Source organism: Coregonus clupeaformis, unplaced genomic scaffold, assembly GCF_020615455.1.
Source record: "Coregonus clupeaformis isolate EN_2021a unplaced genomic scaffold, ASM2061545v1 scaf6319, whole genome shotgun sequence".
Taxonomy (NCBI): Eukaryota; Metazoa; Chordata; class Actinopteri; order Salmoniformes; family Salmonidae; genus Coregonus; species Coregonus clupeaformis.
The window spans coordinates 125-11,065 of record NW_025539773.1 but is presented as its reverse complement, the minus strand read 5'-3'; the positions used below and the strand labels follow the sequence as shown (position 1 = coordinate 11,065).

Here is a 10,941-nt window from a genome sequence, read left to right as displayed (position 1 = left end):
TGCAAAGATTTTCTATGGGGTTGAGATCTGGAGACTGGCTAGGCCACTCCAGGACCTTGAAATGCTTCTTACTGAAGCCACTCCTTCGTTGCCCGAAGGCGGTGTGTTTGGGATCATTGTCATGCTGAAAGACCCAGCCACGTTTCATCTTCAATGCCCTTGCTGATGGAAGGAGGTTTTCACTCAAAAAATCTCACACGATACATGGCCCCATTCATTCTTTCCTTTACCGGATCAGTCTCGTCCTGGTCCCTTTTAGAAAAACAGCCCCAGAAAGCATGATGTTTCCACCCCCATGCTTCACAGTAGGTATGGTGTTCTTTGGATGCAACTCAGCATTCTTTGTCCTCCAATCACGACGAGTTGAGTTTTTACCAAAAAGTTATATTTTGGTTTCATCTGACCATATGATATTCTCCCAATCCTCTTCTGGATCATCCAAATGCACTCTAGCAAACTTCAGACGGGCCTGGACATGTACTGGCTTAAGCAGGGGGACACGTCTGCACTGCAGGATTTGAGTCCCTGGCGGCGTAGTGTGTTACTGATGGTAGGCTTTGTTACTTTGGTCCCAGCTCTCTGCAGGTCATTCACTAGGTCCCCCTGTGTGGTTCTGGGATTTTTGCTCACCGTTCTTGTGATCATTTTGACCCCCACGGGGTGAGATCTTGCGTGGAGCCCCAGATCGAGGGAGATTATCAGTGGTCTTGTATGTCTTCCATTTCCTAATAATTGCTCCCACAGTTGATTTCTTCAAACCAGGCTGCTTACCTATTGCAGATTCAGTCTTCCCAGCCTGGTGCAGGTCTACAATTTTGTTTCTGGTGTCCTTTGACAGCTCTTTGGTCTTGGCATAGTGGAGTTTGGAGTGTGACTGTTTGAGGTTGTGGACAGGTGTCTTTTATACTAATAACAAGTTCAAACAGGTGCCATTAATACAGGTAACAGTGGAGGACAGAGGAGCCTCTTAAAGAATAAGTTACAGGTCTGTGAGAGCCAGAAATCTTGCTTGTTTGTAGGTGACCAAATACTTATTTTCCACCATAATTTGCAAATAAATTCATTAAAATCCTACAATGTGATTTTCTGGAATTTTTTTCTCTCAATTTGTCTGTCATAGTTGACGTGTACCTATGATGAAAATTACAGGCCTCTCTCATCTTTTTAAGTGGGAGAACTTGCACAATTGTTGGCTGACTAAATACTTTTTTCCCCCACTGTATATTGTCCAGAACAGATTAGAACTGATTGTCAGGAAGAATAGGGGACCATCATGTCCGCTCTATTCAGTCACTGTCAGTTTATCCATCATTTAGTCAGAATCAACTAATTAATTTCCTCTTCCAGTCCACAGAGGTCGGAGGTCAGAAGCTGGACAGCCTGCTGAAAGAGGAAGCTCTCCACAACACTGAGCTACAGGAGAGATGGGGTGTCTGCCTGGACGGTGAGTTGAGGAGTTTACAACAAACATAACAGACCATTTCTATGATGATGAGAACTATTGCCAATGCCTCTAATGCTAATGCTTCTAACACCTCATGTCTCCTGTGTTCTTCAGGGGCCGACGGTTCGGACGTCTCGGGGCCCAGGAAGAGTTTCAGTGAGCAAAAGCTGCAGCAGTGCCAGGATGACTGGGGGTCTGTTCTAGACCAGGAGCCTGAACCACCGGGCCCCGAGGGAGACCCAGGGGACCCCACTGACCCTCTCTACCGCCCTTGTTACAGCATGAAGGAACTGGGGGGCGGCTTTGAGAAGTCTGGTTGCGACGGTGGTGGTGGTGGCGGCCATCTTCTAGACATAGAAGGGCTGGATAGGCTTCCTGGTTCTCCGACTCGTCTGGGGGCGCTGAGCTATGGAGCAGTGGGTCACTACCAGGTGAACCTGGGGGGGTCTGAGGGGGGAGACCATCACCATCGCTCCCACATGACTGACCCACATCGGGGCCGGAGGGAGCAGGTGGGATCGCTAACGCCATCCTCCCACCCGGAGGTGGGAGACCTGAACTGCCTGTTGATCAACGAGGAGGGGTACCTGCAGGACTCCAGTGTCTTGTACCCCAAACACGGTATGCCAGAGGCGGGTAGCAGAGCCGGCCACAGGGTGCTAACCTCCATCCACTCTGGAAGCTCAGCCCACAACAACAACACAGAGAGCCTGTATGGCGCCGCTGACGACTTTGGACACTCTCTAAACTTCAGAGATCGTTCACAAGAGCAGGTAAAAGGAGGAGGGGGGAGGCGTCACGCCTGCAATCAATCCCACAAGCAGAAACACGAAACGGGAAGAGGGTTGAGTGCAGGGTCAGGGTCTGGGCATCCATACTCCCGCACCCAGTGCGGTAAGACCTTCACCCAGGCATGCAACCTCAAGGTCCACCAGGCTGAGGGACTCCACCTCTGCAGAGATTGCGGCAAGGGCTTCACCTCCTTCTCCGACCTGAAGAGGCACAAGTGCAGCCAGACGACAGACAAGCCCTACTGCTGCTCCATCTGCGGGAACAAGTTCAGTCGGCTCTGGAACCTCAAGCTGCATCAGCGCATTCACACGCAGGAGAAACCCCACCGCTGCACTATGTGTGACAAGAGCTTCGCTCGGGCGGACAATTTGAAGGTGCACCAGCGCATCCACACTGGGGAGAGACCGTACTGCTGTGCTGTCTGTGGACTCCGCTTCAAACAGCTGGACCATTTGAAGTCACACCAGCGCAAACACAGGCCGGATCTCGTGGACTGAATCTGTTTAAAAAATATATATTCAGTGTATATATATCACATTTTATTAGAATATTTTTAGTTTTTTTATGTGATCAATTGTTTTTTAATAAGGACATTGAAAATATGAACTGTTGGAAATCTAACCATGTGTTGAATGAGCTTACATGATGGACTGTCTGAATTGTCCGTCATAATGATCATGCCAACCTAGCTGACGGCTCTATCAATCGCTCCAGAAGAAACGTTAGTGGGCGTGTCTTTTGGCCGGAGTCATGTGGCTGGGTAGTCAGACTAAAGCCAACCTTTAGAATAAGTATAACATTTTCTGTTCATCCAGCTTGCCTTCTCCCCCAGTCACTAACCATACTGTAACCATACATTTTCTTCCTGTATATAATATCTTATGTTAACTGAATGGAAAATGTTACCTGAATTGCCATAATTTTATGGTTGGTCTTTTTGTACAATAAATATTTTGCTCCCCACATTCAGTTAATATATAATTCCTTAATTCCATTGGTAAAAAGGTTTTTAACCATTTTTATAGCTTACAACTATATTTTTTTACCTTAGATGAGGTGAAGTAATAATTCTCTCTCCCACACTTCTGTAGGATTTGGCGCAAACAAAGGGTTTCACTTGCACTAGAACGCCAAGGTAACCTGTATAAATGACTACTGCACCGTAGCACGCACATCTGTAGCCATGAAATGCTTTGAAAGGCTGGTCATGGCTCACATCAACACCATCATCCCAGACACCCTGTACCCACTCCAATTTGCATACCGCCCCAACAGATCCACAGATGACGCAATCTCTATTGCACTCCACACTGCCCTCTCCCAGCTGGACAAGAGGAACACCTATGTGAGAATGCTGTTCATTGACTACAGTTCAGCGTTCAACACCATAGTGCCCTCCAAGGTCATCACTAAATTAAGGACCCTGGGACTGAAAACCTCCCTCTGCAACTGGATCCTGGAGTTCCTGGCGGGGCGCCCCCAGGTGGTGAGGATAGGCAACAACATCTACCACACTGACCTACAACAAGGGGGCTCCTCAGGGGTGCGTGCGTAGTCCCCTGTACTCCCTGTTCACCCACTACTGTGTGGCCGCACACGACTCTACGACGAGGATGAGACAGCGTATAGGGAGGAGGTCAGAGACCTGGCAGTGTGGTCCCAAGAAAACAACATCTCAGCAAGACAAAGGAGCTGATCGTGGACTACAGGAAATGGAGGGCCGAGCATGTCGAGAGCTTGTCGAGAGCTTCAAGTTCTTGGTGTCCACATCACTAAGGATGTTTCATGGTCCACACACACCAACACAGTCGTGAAGAGGGCATGACAACATCTCTTCCCCCTCAGGACGTTCTACAGCTGCACCATTGAGAGCACCTTGACTGGCAGCATCGCCACTTGGTATGGCAACTGCTTGACATCCAACCACAAAGCGCTACAGCGGGTAGTGTGTACTTCCCAGTATGTCACTGGGGCCGAGTTCCCTGCCATCCAAGACATCTATACCAGGCAGTGTCAGAGGAAGGCCCTAAAAATTGTTAAAGACTCCAGCCACCCAAGTCATTTAGACTGTAATTTCTGCTACAGCATGACAAGCTGTACCGATGCATCAGCTTCAACCCCCCAAGCCATAAAAGTGTTAAATAGTTAAGTTAACCAAATAGCTACCCAGACTATCTGCATTGACCCTTTTTGCACTAACTTTGACTCATCACATACGCTGCTACTGTTTTATTTTCTGTCGTGTTAAATCACTTTATTCCTGTACATATCTACCTCAACTACTTCATATACCTGCACATCGACTCGGTACTGGTACCCCGTGTATATAGCCAAGTTATCATTACTCATTGTGTATTTATTATTACTTTTATTATTACGTGTTTTACTTTTCTATTATTTCTCTATGGTCCTTCTCTCTGTGTTGTTGGGAAGGGCCCGTAAGAATGCAAGTCACTGTAAGGCTACACCTGTTGTTTACGATGCATGTGAGGAATACAATTTGATTTGATTTTACAAAAAACATTTGATTTAACTAGCAACACCTTTCTGAAACATTTCCTCACCATGCACGTTGATCACACAGGGCCACCAATCCATACAGCACAACCGTGACATACAGTGGCTTGCGAAGGTATTCAGCCCCCTTGGCATTTTTTCTATTTTGTTGCCTTACAACCTGGAATTCAAATGGATTTTTTGGGGGGTTGTATCATTTGATTTACACAACATGCCTACCACTTTGAAGATGCTAAATAATTTTTTTTGAGAAACAAACAGGAAATAAGACAAAAAAACACAACTTGAGCATGCATAACTATTCAACCCCCCAAAGTCAATACTTTGTAGAGTCACCTTTTGCAGCAATTACAGCTACAAGTCTCTTGGGGTATCTTTCTATAAGCGTGGCACATCTAGCCACTGGGATTTTTGCACATTCTTCAAGGCAAAACTGCTCCAGCTCCTTCAAGTTGGATGGGTTCCGCTGGTGTACAGCAATCTTTAAGTCATATCACAGATTCTCAATTGGATTGAGGTCTGGGCTTTGACTAGGCCATTCCAAGACATTTAAATGTTTCCCCTTAAACCACTCGAGTGTTGCTTTAGAAGTATGCTTAGGGTCATCGTCCTGCTGGAAGGTGAACCTCCATCCCAGTCTCAAATCTCTGGAAGACTGAAACAGGTTTCCCTCAAGAATTTCCCTGTATTTAGCGCCATCCATCATTCCTTCAATTCTGACCAGTTTCCCAGTCCCTGCCGATGAAAAACATCGCCACAGCATGATGCTGCCACCACCATGCGTCAGTATGGGGATGGTGTTCTCGGGGTGATGAGAGGTGTTGGGTTTGCGCCAGACATGGTGTTTTCCTTGATGGCCAAAAAGCTCAATTTTAGTCACATCTGACCAGAGTACCTTCTTCCATATGTTTGGGGAGTCTCCCACATGCCTTTTGGCGAACACTAAACATGTTTGCTTATTTTTTACTTTAAGCGATGGCTTTTTTCTGGCCACTCTTCTGTAAAGCCCATCTCTGTGGAGTGTACTGTTTAATGTGGTCCTATGGACAGATACTCCAATCTCCGCTGTGGAGCTTTGCAGCTCTTTCAGGGTTATCTTTGGTCTCTTTGTTGCCTCTCTGATTAATGCCCTCCATGCCTGGTCCGTGAGTTTTGGTGGGCGGCCCTCTCTTGGCAGGTTTGTTGTGATGCCATATTCTTTCAATTTTTAAATAATGGATTTAATGGTGCTCCGTGGGATGTTCAAAGTTTCTGATATTTTTTTTATAACCCAACCCTGATCTGTACTTCACCACAACTTTGTCCCTGACCTGTTTGGAGAGCTCCTTGGTCTTCATGGTGCCGCTTGCTTGGTGGTGCCCCTTGGTGTTGCAGACTCTGGGGCTTTTCAGAACAGGTGTATATATACTGAGATCATGTGACACTTAATAAAGTCCACCTGTGTGCAATCTAACTAATTATGTGACTTCTGAAGGTAATTGGTTGTACCAGATCTTATTTAGGGCTTCATAGCAAAGGGGTGAATACATATGCATGCACCACTTTTCCGTTATTTATTTTTTAGAATTTTTTGAAACAAGTTATGTTTTTCATTTCACTTCACCAATATGGACTATTTTGTGTATGTCCATTACATGAAATCCAAATAAAAATCCATTTAAATTACAGGTTGTAATGCAACAAAATAGGAAAAACGCCAAGGGGGGTGAATACTTTTGGTTGTCACTAGTTACCACAGCCACGAAGTCAGAAGGCCCGCCTACTCGGCCAATCAGATGAGGGAGTGTGATGACACATGCGAACCGGCCTGTGTCATCACTATCGATCCATCAATGATTTTGTTATTTATTAGCTATAATAAAACCAACCTTTCTAAATGCAACGTGGTAATTGGATGTCTTATTCAAACTCAGCTTGCAAGCAAGCTTATGACGTTCGCCCTAACTCATAGTGGCGTGTTTTAACCCAAAATAGGGTTACTGCAATATCTGCATTGTTTTTAAAATGGCATGTAGACAAACAAATGGACACATCTTTTTTTAGCCCACACGTAATCCACAAGTAAAACGTACACAGTTTCACAGAAATGCTCAGATAAATGTAAATGTTTGAAATTGGCAGATTTATGGCAGATTTAAGATGAACACTTTAACCCTGTTACTGTATTTGGCACATAGGCACTTACTATAGTAATTTCTTTATTTATGTATCACAGCCTTGCAGTCCACCTTTTTTTTGATATTTTGTACCAGTTTACATATTTTGAGAAAGGCATGGTCTTCAAGCTACCGAAGATTGCATAACATTTAATTATAATAATAATTGATTGGGCTTACATAGCACTTTTCTAGACACACAAAGCTCTTTACAGTTTAAGGGGAAACTCACCATCCTAACCTACATACTTGTAATTTTATTTATTTTATTGGCCCATCCACCTCCCTCTTCGGAGGACAAAATTAACTGCTTTACATTAGTTTTTTATTTTAGTTTTTACAGATATTTTGTTAAATATACATTATTCATACACTTTACATACATGGTCCTGATAGGAATAAAGTTTGATAAACACATTACACCTACAATGGTACTCATCATGACATACCCTTGCAATAAGTGCCATTGGATCTTTAGCGACCACAGAGTTAGGACACCCGTTTAAAGTCCCATCTTCAATTTTATTGAGGAACATTCCATTGCTAGTTAGTAATTCAACATTATTAAAATGAAATTCATGTTGTAAAAGTGTATGGTATAAATTACAATGATCTGTCTTTGAACTTACTGCCATTTCAGCAGCATATTTCTCTTTGGCTTTAGTTTGTCTGTCTTTCACCTGGTGCCATTCAGACGTCTTTTGTGGCCACATCTTGAAACGGAACACCATTGAATGGGAGACTTTTATACTCCCAACTGAGTTTTTTTCCCCCTGCCAAAGGCTGTGCATCTGTTGAAGGTCAAGAATATGATATATTGCTATAAGAATGAAACTAACAACGTTGCTCTATCAAATAGAATAACTCCTCTGTGCATGGAATGGAATCCCTTATGCTAGCTAGCTAGCTCATTTTAGATGAGAGTAGCAAATGTTGCCGATTCTTGTTCCCGAATGTATTTAGTTATTATTTGGTCCTCAAACTTGAACTCGAGATTTTCTATTTCGAAAATGAGTCGTTTCCCGCGAACCAGAATACGCGTCATCACTCTCCCTCATCTGATTGGTCGGGTTTGAGTAGGCGGGCCTTTTGACTTTGTGGCTGTGGTAACTATAATATTATTTCGAATATAATGAACAGGATTGATCAAAATGGCTTCGGTTTTCACTAGTTACCACAGCCACATATGGTAAAAATTCATGAAAACAAAAATTAGCTTTTTGGTCTTAATTTAAGGTTAGGGTTAGGCATAATGTAAGCAGTGTGGTTGAGGTTAGGGTTAAGGTTAGGTTTAAAATAAAATGTTAATAAGATAAATAGTAGAAATAGGCGGGGTTTCTGAGTGTGCTGTGGTAACTAGCTTCTTGTTGAGATGTGTGTGTTGAATAAGGATGCATATGTGGGAGACCCGTTTGAGGTGTAAAAAATGGTGAAGTAGGCCTGTGCGCTGGGAAAAGTGGAGTCTGTCAGAGTGACCAGGAGTGGTCTAATTTTGATTAACTGTATTTATGAAGTACAGAAGACGATTGCAGTGGGCCTCAAATGAATCCGGACAACATACATTTTGTGCTTTAACCTTCGGAGTAGACCACCCCCCAAAGGAGTCATCTCAGCGATGACGACAGATGTTCAGGCTGAATAGAATTCCTGGTGTGGTTGGTGCCCAGCATCTTTTTTTTATTTTTTTTATTTATTTCACCTTTATTTAACCAGGTAAGCCAGTTGAGAACAGGTTCTCATTTACAACTGCGACCTGGCCAAGACAAAGCAAAGTAGTGCAACAAAAACAACACAGAGTTACATATGGGGTAAAAAAAACATAAAGTCAGAGATACAACAGAAAATATATATACAGTGTGTGCAAATGTAGCAAGTTATGGAGGTAAGGCAATAAATAAGGCTATAGTGCAGAATAATTACAATAGTATTAACACTGGAATGCTAGATGTGCAAGAGATTATGTGCAAATAGAGATACTGGGGTGCAAAAGAGCAAATTAAATAACAATATAGGGATGAGGTAGTTGGGCGGGCTAATTTCAGATGGGCTGTGTACAGGTGCAGTGATCGGTAAGGTGCTCTGACAACTGATGCTTAAAGTTATTGAGGGAGATAAGAGTCTCCAGCTTCAGAGATTTTTGCAATTCGTTCCAGTCATTGGCAGCAGAGAACTGGAAGGAATGGCGGCCAAAGGAGGTGTTGGCTTTGGGAATGACCAGTGAGATATACCTGCTGGAGCGCAGACTACGGGTGGGTGCTGCTATGGTGACCAATGAGCTAAGATAAGGCGGGGATTTGCCTAGCAGTGATTTATAGATGGCCTGGAGCCAGTGGGGTTTGACTGACGAACATGTAGTGAGGACTTCAGCCAACAAGAGCGTACAGGTCACAGTGGTGGGTAGTGTATGGGGCTTTGGAGACAAAACGGATGGCACTGTGATAGACTACATCCAATTTGCTGAGTAGAGTGTTGGAGGCTATTTTATAAATGACATTGCAAGTCAAGGATCGGTAGGATAGTCAGTTTTACGAGGGGCATGTTTGGCAGCATGAGTGAAGGAGGCTTTGTTGCGAAATAGGAAGCCGATTCTAGATTTAACTTTGGATTGGAGATTCTTTATGAGTCTGGAAGTTGAGTTTACAGTCTAACCAGACACCTAGATATTTGTAGTTGTCCACATACTCTAGGTCAGACTCGCCGAAGTGGTGATTCTAGTCGGGTGGGCGGGTGCTAGCAGCGTTCGATTGAAAAGCGTGCATTTAGTTTTACTAGTGTTTAAGTGTTTAAGAGCAGTTGAAGGCTACTGAAGGATTGTTGTATGGCATTGAAGCTCGTTTGGAGGTTTGTTAACACAGTGTCCAATGAAGGGCCAGATGTATACAAAATGGTGTCGTCTGCGTAGAGGTGGATCTGAGAGTCACCAGCAGCAAGAGCGCACATCATTGATATACACGGAGAAAGTGTCGGCCCAAGAATTGAACCCTGTGGCAACCCCATAGAGACTGCCATAGGTCCAGACAACAGGCCCTCCTGATTTGACACACTGAACTCTATCTGAGAAGTAGTTGGTGAACCAGGCGAGGCAGTCATTTGAGAAACCAAGGCTATTTAGTCTGCCAATAAGAATGCGGTGGTTGACAGAGTCGAAAGCCTTGGCCAGGTCGATGAAGACGGCTGCACAGTACTGTCTATTATCAATCGCGGTTATAATATCGTTTAGGACCTTGAGCGTGGCTGAAGTGCACCCGTGACCAGCTCGGAAACCAGATTGCATAGCGGAGAAGGTACGGTGGTATTGAAAATGGTCGATGATCTGTTTGTTAACTTGGCTTCGAATACTTTCGAAAGGCAGGGCAGGATGGATAGGTCTGTAGCAGTTTGGATCTAGAGTGTCACCCCTTTGAAGAGGGGGGATGACCGCGGCAGCTTTCCAATCTCTAGGGATCAGACGTTATGAAAGAGAGGTTGAACAGACTAGTAATAGGGGTTGCGACAATTTCGGCGGCTAGTTTTAGGAAGAAAGGGTCCAGATTGTCTAGCCCAGCTGATTTGTAGGGGTCCAGATTTTGCAGCGCTTTCAAAACATCAGCTGTCTGAATTTGTGTGAAGGAGAAGCGGGGGGGGGGCATGGGCAAGTTGCAGCAGAGGGTGCAGAGTTGGTGGCCGGGTTAGTGGTAGCCAGATGGAAAGCATGGCCAGCTGTAGCAAAATGCTTGTTGAAATTCTCGATTATTGTAGATTTATCCGGGTGGTATAGTGTTTCCCTAGCCTCAGTGCAGTGGGCAGCTGGGAGGAAGTGCTCTTATTCTCCATGGACCTTACAGTGTCCCAAAACTTTTTGGAGTTAGTGCTACAGGATGCAAATTTCTGTTTGAAAAAGTTAGCCTTTGCTTTCCTGACTGCTTGTGTATATTGGTTCCTAACTTCCCTGAAAAGTTGCATATCGCGGGGCTATTTGATGCTAATGCTGTACGCCACAGGATGTTTTTGTGCTGGTCAAGGGCAGTCAAGTCTGAGGAGAACCAGGGCTAT

General features: G+C 44.4%; 1 protein-coding gene across 1 annotated transcript; it reads left to right on the top strand.

Annotated features, from left to right (window-relative positions):
• Nucleotides 1–1,347: 1,347 nt before the first annotated feature.
• LOC121560333 (zinc finger protein 436-like) lies at nt 1,348–3,201 on the top strand (the record flags this gene model as incomplete). The annotated part of the gene is made up of 2 exons (XM_045220792.1): nt 1,348–1,444; nt 1,559–3,201. Coding segments are annotated over 2 exons (1,272 nt in total), but the record flags the coding sequence as incomplete, so codon positions are not given.
• Between the last annotated feature and the right edge of the window lie 7,740 nt (nt 3,202–10,941).